General features: G+C 34.6%; 1 protein-coding gene across 1 annotated transcript; it reads left to right on the top strand.

Annotated features, from left to right (window-relative positions):
* Positions 1 to 156: 156 nt before the first annotated feature.
* lyst-1 (BEACH domain-containing protein) lies at positions 157 to 13,164 on the top strand (the record flags this gene model as incomplete). Its single annotated transcript, NM_077629.4, has 36 exons — positions 157 to 247; positions 313 to 481; positions 532 to 658; positions 711 to 938; positions 1,306 to 1,419; positions 1,474 to 1,587; positions 1,634 to 1,915; positions 1,968 to 2,531; positions 2,576 to 2,687; positions 2,737 to 3,079; positions 3,123 to 3,285; positions 3,356 to 3,576; positions 3,964 to 4,137; positions 4,185 to 4,275; positions 4,321 to 4,429; positions 4,535 to 4,962; positions 5,007 to 5,189; positions 5,301 to 5,502; positions 5,547 to 5,774; positions 5,818 to 5,975; positions 6,020 to 6,316; positions 6,360 to 6,463; positions 6,650 to 7,380; positions 7,431 to 7,531; positions 7,602 to 7,722; positions 7,776 to 8,044; positions 8,088 to 8,552; positions 8,703 to 8,938; positions 8,984 to 9,059; positions 9,102 to 9,489; positions 9,537 to 9,643; positions 9,689 to 9,861; positions 9,913 to 10,082; positions 10,360 to 10,955; positions 11,010 to 11,218; positions 12,819 to 13,164. 36 exons carry the CDS (start codon positions 157 to 159, stop codon positions 12,955 to 12,957), a joined length of 8,283 nt encoding a protein of 2,760 aa, NP_510030.2. The 3' UTR covers positions 12,958 to 13,164.
* Positions 13,165 to 13,296: the final 132 nt, after the last annotated feature.

The raw sequence follows: 13,296 nt of genomic DNA, 5'->3' as shown, positions 1-13,296 counted from the left end.
TGCAAAACCAAACCGAAATTATCATATGTTTTGAAATTGAAAATTAGTATGAATATGTTCACCCTCCATTCTTTTAGTACTCGGCATGAACTTTTTAAACAAGAGTATTATATTTTTCTTAGAAAAAAATTCAACAATTCAAGATAATTTCAGAAAATGGAAAAGATCCGCTCACCATCACTGATTGAGGACCTCCTTCCAGAAGATGAGCTTAATCACGAAGTTTTCTTTTTTGAACCATTCAAAAGTGAGTCAAATCTTTTCTTGTCAAACGAAGATTTTTGATTGTACTTTAAACAATTCACTTTCCAGGTCAAACTATCAATGAAGCTCTACAATTTTTATCCTCAACATGTAAAGATGTTCACAAGAAAGAAATCTTCCAGTACAATATGACAGAGTTGTTTAAGAAGTCATACGAAGCGTTAGGATCGTCTCCGAATCGGACGCCAAAGTTAAATTATGCTTTGTTAGAAAGAATGTAAGGACTTCTGCAAGCAAGTCATTGGTTTGACAATCAAATTTTTTCAGCACGCTGGAAATTTTTAATGACACCGAAAAGCGGTCTTATTCAAGCCTGAAGACTAGATTTACTGAAATTAGCATCACTGATAAATTCAGAAAAAATAATGTGAGATGGTCGGAGGAGGACAGTCAGGTAAAACAAAAATTTTAAAAGATAATATGTATTATAATCACTTCCTTTTTAGAATTTGCCAGACATCAAATATGTGGAGAGATGGTTCAAGGAATATCCGCACATGGCTGAGAGGGAGTTGATAGAAATGATGCCAGCAAAATGTTATGTGTTGATACATATTGCCAGTCATGTGTTAAAAGAGAATGAGCTTAAACAAATTTTGGAAACTGTTTCGAGCTCACCAATAAGTTTCTCAACAACCTCGAAAACAATAAGGCACATATTTCTGCACTATGAGGCAAGTTTAACACAGTATGAAAAATTAAACATTTTTAAACATGAATTAACACCAGGTACATGGTGCCCCCCCCCCCCCCCCAATTATGAGAACCAGGGCGCACACTAGTTTTGATAATTTTAAAACAAAGGTTATTTTTATGATAGCTGAAATATAATAGTTTCCAACAAAATAAAATTCTCCAATTTGTCGATACATGAAACTTAGCAATGTAGGCGCTGTTATTGAAAACGGGTTGCAGGATATTTTTTTCTATCGATATTGGAATTAGGGATATTGGTCCCTGGACCTATCCAGTTTATAAAACAACGTTTATTTAATTTATAAATCTTACACAACATCCTAATTTCCGTATTTGTACTTTCAGATTCTACTACTTCGTTTATTAAAAACCACAATCTCTTCAAAGTCCAACTATCATCATCGGTTAGTGTTAGATGAATGTAAAGTTGGCTTCGGTATGTTGATTGACGATTTCAACGTAAGTAACATATTTTGCAAATGATACATTTAATTAAAACTGCACACATTTTAGAATGGTTTCAACAACTTGGAAAAGAGTGATGTTAGGAAAGAATGTGTACATTCTGCGGAGCTTCTTTTACAATGTTACTGGATGCTGTTGTCAAAGTTGGCGTTGGAGGATGATGTAACGTTCTAGCCAGTTTATGCCAGTAACATATTTTTGTTTTCAGAAAATTGACTGGAGTATATTCAAACCATTATTAAGAATTCAATCAAGTAGAATTATCAGTTTCATGATCCAATTTTGGTGTAAATATCCAACAAACGTCACCGGACTTCACAATCGAAAGTTTTACCACGAAATGATAATTCAATTTCTTTTGTCTACTACAGCTAGTATGGATAGTGAACTAGTGAACAATATGCTGAGGCAACAAAGAATGGCGCAAAATGGGTTAACTTCCAAGACTTTTGCATTGCATCGTTTTATAGGGAATGACTCAAAAGATGTGGTGAGTATACGAGATGCATGCTTGATATCTAAAATAATTTACTTTTTCTCAGACCAAGCTGATCCTAAAATATTCCGATTTTCACAATTTCCCTTCATCCACTAGAATCTTTGATTATTCTGAAAAATCTACCACTGATGAACTAATTCCTTTGCTATCCGTGGAGCAATTTGAGTCTATGTGGGATGATATTACTGCCTGTGCTCAGACAAAGAATATCAACGTAACGGACCGAATAATGTTAAGAGCAGTAATTGCAGACATGGAACATTCTGTTATGTCAAGGCTGAAAAGGTTGACTTATTTGTCGAAGCAACATTTGGTGGATCACCCGTGTTATGCGTTTTATTCAGCATTAGCAGAAATAATTCAAAAACGAAACAACCGAAATATTTTCTCTAAAGAGATGTGTAATGAAGGACTGAAACTTGTGTCGTTCCTACAATCTCAGACTTTCAATCGCTTCGTGAATCTTTCACCACATGAAGCTGAGGCTTGTTTCAAACAAACTTTGGAACTTTTGATTGACAATCCTGAGCTCAAAAATTCAACAATGCCATACGAAATTCTAAGTGCATGTTTCCAAAATGCTTGCCTTCAAAGAAACTTGGAACTCGTGAGTTATTCTTTTACAGTAGTCTTGTTACTTAAAATTTCCAGAGAAATTATATGGCTGAGAAAATTGTTTTTGTATTTCAAAAACTTAACAACTATCACGCGTTAAATCATTTTTTAATGTTGATTGCAAAAGTTCTGAGGTCTCAGTCTTCAGGTACTTATTATTTCACAAATATTTTACACTATAATTAAATATATTACAGAAGATTTATTGAGAAAATGTTATCATAAAAAAGATGTTTTGATTGGTGGAATTAAAAGCCTATTGGATAGTATTGAGTGTCAAATGATCGACTATACATATCATGAGCTGGACATGCTTGATTCCCATTTTCAAACAGATTGGAATAATTTGAATTGCATTCAAGACCATTTTATTCAATGTCACTTGACTTGCCTATCAATCCTAACATTTTGTGACCAAATGCATGCCTATGCTCCTTCGAAAATGTGGTTCGAATCCGTAAGCCGAATACTGGAAAACAACACAACGTCTGGAGAAGGCGAGAAGAATACAAAAATGTATTTGAATCTTTTATATAAACAGTAAGCTGTGAATAAAATAACTAGAAATATGTTTCTTTTTCAGAGTTTTGACAAATTCGACTAACTTTCCGTTGCCTAATGGAGAACTTTTGGAAACAATCCGGGATAAGACACCACTACTTTTTCTGCTTTCAATTAAAGAACAAAAAAGAGATGCTCTCGTAGCAAACTTTGGCAAGAAGGATATTCAGGGCCTTCTTGACCAAGTAAGAACACATTTTCTTTTCATTCACAAACTACTTTTAAATATAGCTACACGAAATAGTTATTTTACAGAACACTGCAGTTCTTCAATGGTCAGATTCTATAATATCCTTCTACTTGGTTGAACGTCTGAATAATATCACAGAATCCGGTTGGTTAATGGCACATCTTGCAAACAGAGTTTTGAAAAACTACAACTCAAGTCAAGTACAACATGATTACACGTTATACCTACGCAGTCTTTTAAGTTTGTCCTGGACTTATCCAGTTCAACATGAAGATATGGAGTACATGTAGGTTTTTCAGTTCGTTTTAAGGTGAAGTATGTACAGTGGGAAATTGAAAAAAAACCATTGTTGGGTGCTAAAGTGACCAATTATTCTAGCAAAACTTTTGAAAAGTTCTAAAATTTCCAGTCAACAATTTTTCGGAAATCTTCGATCCAAAAAATTATTACTGAGAATTTTTTGTTCTATTTCTGTTTTTTTGTTCTGCGTATGGCAAGCGCTATATTTGATTATTTTTGTCTGTACATGGAAAAAATTTCAAAAAATTTTTAAACAATTTTCTTATTATATTTGATCAATTCGGTCCCATTCTTGAACCCAAGTGAACCCATTCCTTTTTCATTTTTCGCGTCTCTCCTAACTTTATACATTCTATAAATGTAAGCATTTCAGAACACACGTGGCTGAAAGTCCTAAATTAAACATAAATGTTTACTTTCAATTCAAAATGAGAAAAACTGGCGAAGAATCTGAAATGGTGTCAATAACAATTGGTAATCTCGTTCTCGACATGAACTGTTTTTGTGAAGCAAACAGGCTAATTTGTTTATATACAACTAACAATGGGTAGATATTAAGGTTGAACGTTTTGAAAACTAACATTTGTTTTTTAGAGATAAAGTCATTAGTTACTTGGAACCAACCTATAGAGTTCATAAATTCATGATGCAAGTAAGTCAAAATGGAGAAGAAATATCTATTTACGTGAGTTCATGAAACATTCCAACATTTTCAATAAATGCTTTCTAGACTTCCCGGAAAACGCACCGACTTGTAAATCGGAGAAATTCGCATTCAATTGATGAAATTAAGATTTCGATTAATTCTCTACATCATACAATTCCAATTGTATTTCAAGGTAAGAATACCGAAACTTTAAAAAGTTACTTTATTGTTCAGGAAATAGCAAAGTACACTTTAATGTTCAAAGTTATATCTAGCGTGAATATTTATGTAATTACAGGTGATCGTCAATCTTTGTATGATGTTCATGAATTGGGAATCAGTTCTAAAAATCTCGAGAAAACACGAAAGTTTGTATTATCCACAAAAGGGCGAAAACTCAACATTGGCCAAATGTTCCATTCAGTAATCCCCATTCGCCATAATCAACAGTTGTCCGTTAAAAGTGAAGAAGCAGGATTTACGAGTACAGTTGAACAATTGAGAGCTGCAGGGGGATTTGGATTCATATTCCATAACTTTACAAAACTGTTACTTGAAAAAAATGCGGATTGTCCAGTAGGAACAGTCACACATTGGAACTTGATTTTAGCATATCTAAACTCGCCATGTCTAAAAAGGGAAAAATTCTCGACATCAGAAGCACATCAAATGGTATCACTACTATTCCGCCACACAAAAGTAAAAGTTCCAGAAAGTATTGTAAAGGTATATTGCGATTTTGAAGAAGGTTTAATTTCTATTAATTTCAGAAATTGTTTGATAAATGTATGATAACAAACCATGAAATCAAAGAAGCATCCCTGCTTACTGAATTGCTCTCAGAGTCTTCCCTATGGGAAAAAGATCTCACAATGTTCTATCGATTGCTCATTAGATTTAAATCATCAAACCCGGGTCCGAACTTGGATAAATTCTTGCCGCTTATATTACAGGTTAGTAAATACTGATCGTAATTAAAATACCATTATAAGGATATCAGCTATTACATAGACAACTAGTCTAGTTTTTTCTTTTTGCACTTTTCTTGATATTTCATATTACAGATTGTCGCAAAAATAATCAGAAACGACAAAGGAAGTGATGAAGTCCACGACATCGTTACTATAACAGTTGAAATTTTCAAAGAATGGTGTCGAGAGCCTCATGCAGTACGAACTGCTCAACTGGTCACATTTATGATGGATATGTTTGATTTTGAGAAAATTTATCCGTTAGGTGAAAATTTCCGCTGGGTTGAAGAATATGGTCAGTAGTTTGAATCCTTGCACAAAAGCATGTAAAACTTTTAGCTTTGGAAAGAGAACTGTCTCGGCAGCCGATTTTACGCTTAAATGGGGATGACTCTGAAGAAGAAGAGGAAGTGACTAGAAGACGCATCAATCGAGAATTGCTCCAGTGGGATCTTCCACTTGGGAATGTTGAAGATGATGAGCTTTTCCGAGTTTTAACACCAATTGAACAACCAACCGAACGGATGCTCAGGATGATGACCAAGAATCGAAATTATATGATGAAAGGTTTTGAATTTTTTGAGAATTCTGAAAGATAATAAAAATTTAGGTCTCCTGCAAATTATCCACCAAGCTTACGTATTATGCCCAGACACCCAGTACGCAAATTTTGATTCAATTACTGCAGAGAAAATATGCTACTTAATTGAAGTTAACAATAACGGAAAAGTTGTTGGCGCCCTCATAGAGATGTATGAAGCTATTATTGTAAGTGAAGTGTTCCAGTTTTCAATCATGCCAAAAGTTTATAGAACCATAACATTTACTCGGACAAGATAACAAAAATCGTCCAATTAAATCTACTTCCAATTCTGGCACGCCAGCTTCATTCAAAACCTTTGACTATGCAATCGGTCAACGCACTTTTTTCTATTTTGCTCCGAGAGCAAGTTGATGTTTCCGCTGGTCTTGATAATGCACATCTAGAAACATTCACTCCAAATACGGTGTCCTGTCATGCGGTATATCCACTTTTATCAATATTTGAAGAATCAGCGGATGATGTGGAGATTTCCGTGTTTACAGTAGTTTGCACATCTCTGAACAAAGTAAGGTGAATGTTTGAAATCATGAAGCCCCGTTTATTTATAGGTGTACACTTTTAACAATCAGCTTACTCAAGCAATGACCGCAGCTGGTATTGACGAACATATGGTTGCAATTTTGGCCAAACTTTCGAAGCTTGGAGATTTCAGGTAAAACAGCAACAAACAAATTTTTTCCTGGTGTACAGAGTTGTTGTGTCAGTTCATTATTTTAAAGGAAAACAATTTTAATCTGCAGCTACGCCTATAAAAAAGAAAATAACGACGCTACTTGATTTTCTTGGCAGTGAAATATTATTACAGAATAGATCACTAAACATTTTTCTTTAATTTCAGAATTCGAAACGAAAAACTGAAAGCTCTTTTGGATCCTTGGTTTGCATTTGCCATTAGCATCATTCGGATTGGTGTTAATGGAAGGCAATCTGTATTTGAAGGAGCCTCTCGACTCATCTCTCACATTTTACTCTTATACACACAAGAAAATGGAAAACTATTGGATCAACCTGAAAATGAGTCTCAACGGCTTATTCGAGACAATGTTTATTGGGCACTGTGTGTATTACTACTTCAATTGTTCAAGTTTCTTCTTGACATTGCTTTGGCTGATTCGAACAAGCACAGGTCAGCAAGTAACTCATCTCTACACATGCTTGGATATGACGAGGAACCCGAGGAGATTGATGCGGCTCCAGTAAAACCTACAAAATTCTGGGATGGCTTTGCGCAAAAAGTCAAGGAAAGTGTTATGGGACCGAACAATAACATCTTGAAGTGCCCCTATAAAAAGCATAAAGAATCCCCATTAACTGCAGAGGAAATGCGCCACCGTATCAAAGATGTGTTGTCGTTGTGCCAATATTTTTTCAAGATTACAAACCGGGTCGATTGTGACGAGGAGGATAGTCTGTATAGAATATTCTTTGAAGAACTTTCCAAGTGGACATTGGATGAAGCGTGGCCAAACTGTATTTGGGTAGCAGCAGATATGATGTTTGTATCAAATGTATTTGCAAATTGCGTCACTTTTGTTCTTACGGATATACATCAATACATTACTCCTTATAGTAAGTTCGAAAAGGAAAAAAATGATGAAGGAAAACATATTGTATTTTAGATAAAGTATTCAGTAGGCAGAAATCATCCAGAATGGAAGTTCTTTTACACAAAATCATTCGTTCATATACTAAAATTGCTACAGTGTTTGGAAATGTTATGGTGAGCAACTAACAGATATCCTTGTCATCAAATTTAAGTGAAATTCAATTTAAAATAAATTAAATTTAAGGATATTGATCAGATGATAAGATTGGCCATGGAAAACATTACCCAAAGGGAAGATAACAACTCGAATCTGTTTAAGCTTGCGGTTTTATTTCTTAATTGTCCAAATGGAAATCGATCACGAGGTTCTCTACACCTGAAGTTGTGTTTTCTCAATAATAATTTTCAAACATTCCAGGAAAACTTGACGACTATCCGCAGCCTCGAACACCAGATCTGATTCAAAAAATTACAGTTGAAAGTGAAATTGCTTCAAGATACTGGTTGGACCAAAGAAACGAAGTGATTTCCAAAATTAACTTGAAAGGAAGAACTCCTCAACCATACTGTGACGTGTCAGAAATCAATTTTTCACTGGAGAAATTGCAAAAATCTTTAGCGGCTCCGAGAAATATGAAACGGATCAATGAAATTTGTGATCTCATGGGAAAGATTGAAGAAAATGAGGTGGAGTTTAATTTCAGATTAATTTAAAATTCTGAACTTTTAGCGTGTATTTTCTCGATTGGCAGCTGTTAAAAATAACTATCACCCAAGAAAAATCACTTCAACATTGGGACCAAGAGGAGAACGAATGGTTACTGATCTGACGGATGTTCGAACAAAAGACATGTTTGTGATGCACGAACACACTAAGAAAATTAGTATTTTCTCCGAGATGTTTGATGCACTCAACTTCTCACTTATACGGAAACCAAGTATATTTGCAACACTGCGAAACGCTTGCTTACATGGAATACTTATAATGAATGGAATTCAAACCAATCCAGTTTTCCACGTTCATCGTACTGGAATTACAGCTTTGCCACATGGCTCACACATTGTTGAGAAAACGTTTTTATTCGAAAATATGTCAATGATCTTTCGTAGACCGATGCGACCTTGGGATGCTTTAGAAGTTTCGTTTGAAATTTTGATGAGCAATCACGAAACTTTACTCATTTTTTCACAACAGGTATGTGAATACTGAAACAATAAAATCTTAGGCGGAATGTTGAGACCTGGTTTTGAATTAATACTTCATTAATTAAAACTTTCTCATTAAGTTACTCAAATGTTCTCAGTGATTTTTATTCGCTGAATTTATCATACTTCGGTTTTTCAGAGATTTTCCAAACTTGTCAGCCAATACGCTACAAAACTTATTGCCACCGAACATCAACTTCTGGCTTACACCAAACGTTGGGAGGAAGGAAAAATGTCTAACTTTGAGTATTTAACTATGCTAAATCTTTTTGCCGGTCGCACAATTCACGACAGTAGTAGCTCTCCAATTTTCCCGAGGATTCTAGCCAAATTTGGTGACAAATCAGTTGATCTTCAAGATAAGACAATATACAGGTAAATTTCCATGTTTTTTTTTCATTATCGAAAATAATGTTTTAGAAAACTAGACAGACCTGTGGCTGCTCAAGATCCTGTTTCAGTTGAGAAACACAAAGAGCACTATAATGAGTTGAAGGTAAGCACCCATCCAAAATCCTTTCAAAAAACCAGTCTACAGGAAAATGAAGAAATCAGCCATCTTACGCCATATCACTTTGGTTCGATGTGCTCCAATCGTGGTGTTGTTTCCTTTTTCAATATCCGATTGTTACCATTTGGAGAAGAGGCCATTGAACTTCAGGATGGGCGATTTGATTTTCCAGACCGTCTTTTTCATAATATAGAGTCTGGACTGGGCTTAGGAAAAATTGAATCAAGCAATGACTATAAGGAACTTGTTCCTGAGTTGTTCACAACAGTGGAAGTATTGAGAAATGACAATGGAAATCAGTTCGGCGAAAAGCAAAATGGTGAAACTGTGAATGATGTAGATGTTCCACAGTGGTGTTATATGGATGAGAAAGCTGTACATGAAAATTTCATATACTTACATAGACACGCTTTAGGTAATATTCGTATTTCCAGCCGGTTGTATCAAAAAATTTTTCTTCAGAATCCGAAATTGTTCAGTCAATGCTTCATCATTGGATAGACCTAGTGTTTGGTTACAAGTCACGAGGCAAATCAGCACATGATGCCATTAACGTATATCACCCAGCCGTACGTTTTTCCTAATATCACACAAATGCCCATACATATTTTCAGGTCTATCCTGGGAATTCTCCACCACCGAGTTTCGACAGAGTCATGACGAATGCATATGAAGCAAATCAAAAAACCCTTGGTACGGCACCCATTCAACTATTCACGCAATCTCATCCAAAACGAGAAGTGCTCCAGCACCGTCGTAGCTCAGTTCGCAACATGCACGGTCTTGCGTACGTTTTTTTTTTTGAAATTTCTTTCTCAATAAACTTTGACCAGTTTAGGTTTGGTAAAGAGCTAACCATTGGGCAATATGATGTTGGGGAGTACACAATGGATACACAAACAACACAAAGAGTGTGGAGAAGAATGAAAAACTTGAAATCAAAAATTTTCAACAAAGCAAACGCAAGTGACCAGGAAAATTTCCACTTGTTCCAGAAAAACCGAGATAGTAAGCGATTTGATAGTTTTATAAAGTAGTAAGTATGTAGTACCCGCGCATCTTTAAAATTCTAAATATTTCTATAAAAACATAATTTTTAATCGAATAGCCAATTGGATGATTTAATTTTAGGTTTAGAAAACCACTCACAAAACCAGAATTTAAGAAATATGGTTACAGTTAAATAAAATATTTTTGTGTTTGAGGAAACGGATACTACGGAAACCCAGTAACTTCAAATTGTGCCTTTTTTTAAAAATTTAAAATAATTTATTGAATGTTTTAGAACGAGAAAAGGATCCTTCAGATATCAGTTTTAAAATAAAAGAAGATCAATTAATTTTGTCAGACGGAAATTCTGAAATAAGTAAAGGACATGCTCAGAAGATTGAGGCAGTAAGCGTGGATGACAATTATGTTGCATGTATGCTTCTGCGTGGCCCCATCGAGATCTACAAAATGGCCTATAGGCAGTATTCTAAATCTAGAATAGCTGTTGACAGAGTTCTTCGCAGTGATAACAAAGAATTGGTAATAGAATATTGTGGTACACTTCCAGTTCAAGAAGGACATTATACTGACGTTGAAGTTTGTACATCTTTCTCAACTATTTTCACTATTCATAAAAATGAGAACAAATCAATCATATCAGTTTGGAATCTTCACACTCACCACATTCGCGGGTGCTGCACTATTGAAGGAGTTGTCGAGTCGTGTGGAGTGTTAAAAAATCTTGGAGAACTGATTGTGACAGAGAAATGGAACGGAAATCAGATACGGTTTATAAAAGGATGGAGAATTAAGAAAAGAGAGACCAAGAAGAATAAGTACGTTGGGAAATTTGCTAGAGAACATTCAGAGCAAATTATGGCAAAGATCAGTGTAAGATTTTACCACTATTAACTAAGCCCATCTAAAATACGCTTATCACTTCAGATTAATGCAAAACCTTTCATTTCAAAATATATCGGGAAGAATCAATTTGTGCACAGTGGTGTCATTTCAATGCCGCCAGAGCCTGGAATGGGAATTCAAACACTGGCAATGATACGGAGTGATCATGCAATTGTTTTATTCGAGACGATGAATTTAACTGAAATGCGAGTGCTGGAAGTTGAAAATAGAATGGATTACAGCCTGAGAGAGTAGGTTTTTTTAAAATGTTTTGATAAATGCTAATTTTTTCATAGATTTTTAGAAACAGAGCCATTTGATTATGTTCATTCCAAAATTTATGCTTTTTTATATTTCGTTTTAATGTTTTGCAGTTTAATCAAAGTATTTTAGTGTTTAAATTCATTTATCCAGCGCATTTTATATTTATTTAATCAGCTCCTTTTGTGAGAAATAAATTGTTCTATTACTTTTATAGAAACGGCAAAATATTTTTTACGAGGGGTTTGTTTCGGGAAACTTTTGTTTTATAAACCCACATTTTTAAAATTAATTTTTTAGACAAGACGTGTGGAGTTTATTGTATTTTAAGGCTAAGGAAATAAACATTCATAAAATAAGTCTATTATGGGAAAGTGGATAATATGTTCAATTAAAAATATATAAAAACTTAATTAATTCAAAAAATGTGGGTATCAAAATACACGAACCAAAATATAATTGAGGGATTGACTTATAGCCAACCTCACTAGGGAATGGTGTTACCCCTGCAATCGCTAGGAGGACAAAACAAAGGGAAAATGGAAGATCAGATCTATGGCTACAAGAATCAGTTTTTAGAATCTGCTTAACTCGGTCCCAAAGCTGAAATTTTCGGTCTTAAAAAGTAGTCCTCTTTTTGCTCAAAATGCCGTTTTTCGTGTGTAGAAGTGGCTACATATACAGCTAATCGAAGTGAAGCTTTAACTTACTTAATTACTAATGTCCATATCTCTCTACCCATAAAATTTAGCAGAGTAACTTCAACTGACAATTTGTTTATTGGTACTTTTAAAATAACTTTGCAGTTGACAACTTTTTTTTATTTTACTCGTCAACGGAGCTGGAAGTCTTTGAAAGTAGGTCCTTTTCGTGAAAAACTCTAGAGAAAACAACAGTGGTTTTCTCCTAAAAATGACATTTGATCCTCCAAAATCGTAGAAATATCCAAACTAATGCTGCTCTTTCAAACCAAACACTTTTTGAAAAAATTTTGAAAAATTATTTTTGAAGAAAAAAATGTGCATACATTAGGTGGGAGAAAAGTGAAAATTTATCAAAAAAAGAAAACTTCCAAAAAATTTCCAAATTACTTTTATGATTCCCAGGAACCAACAAATTTATTCCGAAGTTACCAAAAAACGGAAGAAACCGTGTTTTTGTGCATATTTCATGCTAGAGGAAAAATTCAAAAAAAAATTAATACCTAGTGGGGAACGAACCCGTGACCTTTAGTTTAATGAGCACGAGAGTTCACCAATCGGCCATTCGAACGGCGGCTGCGGTGCCAAACTTTTATGTAGCCACTTCTACACACGAAAAACGGCATTTTGAGCAAAAAGAGGACTACTTTTTAAGACCGAAAATTTCAGCTTTGGGACCGAGTTAAGCAGATTCCAAAAACTGATTCTTGTAGCCATAGATCTGATCTTCCATTTTCACTTTGTTTTGTCCTCCTAGCGATTGCAGGGGTAACACCATTCCCTAGTCAGTTTGTGATGCGACAAAAAACTTTGTGAATGTTCTGTGACGTGCCACAACACAACCGTGATCACTTTCAAGTTAGGGTTTAAAAAGTTATTATTTTTTCAGACTTCGTTTCCAAGAAGACAACTCTCTTATTGCAATTTTCAAAGAAACTCGATCTCTGCAAAAAAGAAACAAAGAGCTCTACAAGAATCTTGGATGTACACCACCAACCAAAACGTGGAGATTCAAAATAAGAACTTGAAAAAAAACTAAGTTTTACGCTTTTACGCTTTTAGCTTTACTGTGTTTAGTTCTATTTATTCTCTGTAAATTTGAACGATACGTGTACAATACGTTTTTGTTCTTTCTGAAACTAATATTTCAGAAAATTGGCATTTAATTTTGTAGTTTCTACAAATAATGTCAGCAATTCTGTAAAATCTGTTGTATCAATAAATAGAGCTTTTGTATGGTGTTTCTTGAATTTGTTAAATATTGTTAATCCTGTGGGACTGAACTTCTATGTTGTCGTTTTTTATTTGCGTCGGAACCATTAAAATGATACTATTCGAACTTTTTTATTCGAAGCAAATTGAAGAAG

This window comes from Caenorhabditis elegans, chromosome X (assembly GCF_000002985.6).
Source record: "Caenorhabditis elegans chromosome X".
Lineage (NCBI taxonomy): Eukaryota > Metazoa > Nematoda > Chromadorea > Rhabditida > Rhabditidae > Caenorhabditis > Caenorhabditis elegans.
The sequence above is the reverse complement of the archived record's forward strand: the minus strand, read 5'-3'. Positions and strand labels throughout refer to the sequence as shown.